Source organism: Pinus tabuliformis, chromosome 8, assembly GCF_031772625.1.
Source record: "Pinus tabuliformis cultivar Carrire ecotype Pingquan chromosome 8, CPIR1, whole genome shotgun sequence".
Lineage (NCBI taxonomy): Eukaryota > Viridiplantae > Streptophyta > Pinopsida > Pinales > Pinaceae > Pinus > Pinus tabuliformis.
This window is the reverse complement of record NC_142294.1, coordinates 927673996-927675595: the sequence shown is the minus strand read 5'-3', so window position 1 is coordinate 927675595 and position 1600 is coordinate 927673996. Positions and strand designations below refer to the sequence as shown.

General features: G+C 35.5%; 1 protein-coding gene across 1 annotated transcript; it reads left to right on the top strand.

Annotated features, from left to right (window-relative positions):
* The first annotated feature begins 380 nt into the window (after positions 1–380).
* Positions 381–1154, top strand: LOC149238561 (glutathione S-transferase L2, chloroplastic-like). Its single transcript, XM_089369606.1, has 4 exons — positions 381–510; positions 615–680; positions 802–862; positions 942–1154. Exons 1-4 carry the CDS (start codon positions 500–502, stop codon positions 1152–1154), a joined length of 351 nt encoding a protein of 116 aa, XP_089225732.1. The 5' UTR covers positions 381–499.
* Positions 1155–1600: the final 446 nt, after the last annotated feature.

The following is a 1600-nucleotide window of genomic DNA, read 5'->3' as shown; positions in this document are numbered from 1 at the left end:
TCAAAGGGAAACGCCTTACGGCGTAATTATTTTTAGGTGTTTTGACTATTGCTAAGACATAAATTCCTAATATATTTAGATTAAAAACTGTTTTATATATTTTTAAGTGTTATAGTGGTAGCCTCTCGTTTCAAATACAACCTTAACATCTTTAACGGATTGGAATAAGACTTAAGAAATAGACTTTCAATAAATAAATTTTCGTAATGATAAAACTAAAGAAATAAGCTCTAACATCCTGCCTCAACTCTTACTAAATCATAAATTAAATTCCTAGATATACTCTGTAGCTTGAACATTCGTTTAACGATTCACCCTGATATAAAAAAAATATCGGGCGGGCTAATACTGTTCGGTGGCACTTGTATATCCAGCCATCTGTATGGGTGATTGAGAATGTGTATGGTTCGTATAAATTCTTCAACCGATAATAGTAGAGTAAGCTTTTGGTATTTGTTTTGCAGAAATACTTATATAGCAGCAATTCTACCAGATTAGCATGGCAGCACCGTAAGCAATCGCTGTTTGATCTTTACATAATTTTTTTCGTCTATCCAAGCTTATGCCAGAATTTACCAAAATGTATTCTATGGCATCATGTTGTTTGATTGCAGCCATTCAATTCTCCCCGTTCTCAATTCTAAATCAGAGCCTCCGCCATTGTTTGATGGAACCCCGAGGTGTATATCTTAATTCTAATGATTTCTGCATTTTACTATTAGTTATCACATTCTACTGGAATACGAATTGTATGATAAGTTGCTTAGGTATTCATTACTAAATTTGATTCGGATTTTACAGACTGTATGTCAGTTTGACATGCCCATATGCCCAGCGCGTTTGGATTGCCAGAAACTACAAGGTATTTATCTCGCTGATTCCCCTTCTCCTTGTTGGTAGGTTTTGTATTGCATTGATAGAGCTGTGAAAATAAAATGCAGGGCCTCGATCAGATCCAGATAGTTCCGATTGATTTGCAGGACAGACCTGCGTGGTACAAGCAGAAAGTTTATCCAGCTAACAAGGTAGACTCATATTCTTCTTATTTGTCTCAATATCCTTTTATATTTATCCTTAATTGCCTGTTTCAGGTGCATGTGACATACGCAGATGCCTCCCTAGGCTCTCTCAGTACCAGCAACAAAATTTTTTAATAGAGTGCTATGAGACTATCAACAAGTTCATGACAGCAATAGCATTCAAAAACAACTGTATTATTTAGTAATTACATTATAAACAAATAAACATGGATGCACAGCAATTAAGGATTGCTCATCAGGGATTCACCCACAAGCATGGATGATCAAATGAGAACATCATCATTCTCATCCACATGGTTTATTAACGGGCATGATTCGTACAATAACATTTGTGTTTGTATTTGTAGATTCACAGTGTTGTTCCTCGACATGTTCTTGGCTAGGAAACAATGCACTTTGCACATAAATAACCATATTTAAATCTTTAGACCAATGCCTTTTCAATTTAAATATTTAAAACAATGCCTTTTGATTGGGCATCTTTATCCCACATTGTAGAAACATAAATTGATCGCATGGAAGAGACAGAAGGTCGCTGGGCGCACAAGTATCTTCAAGCA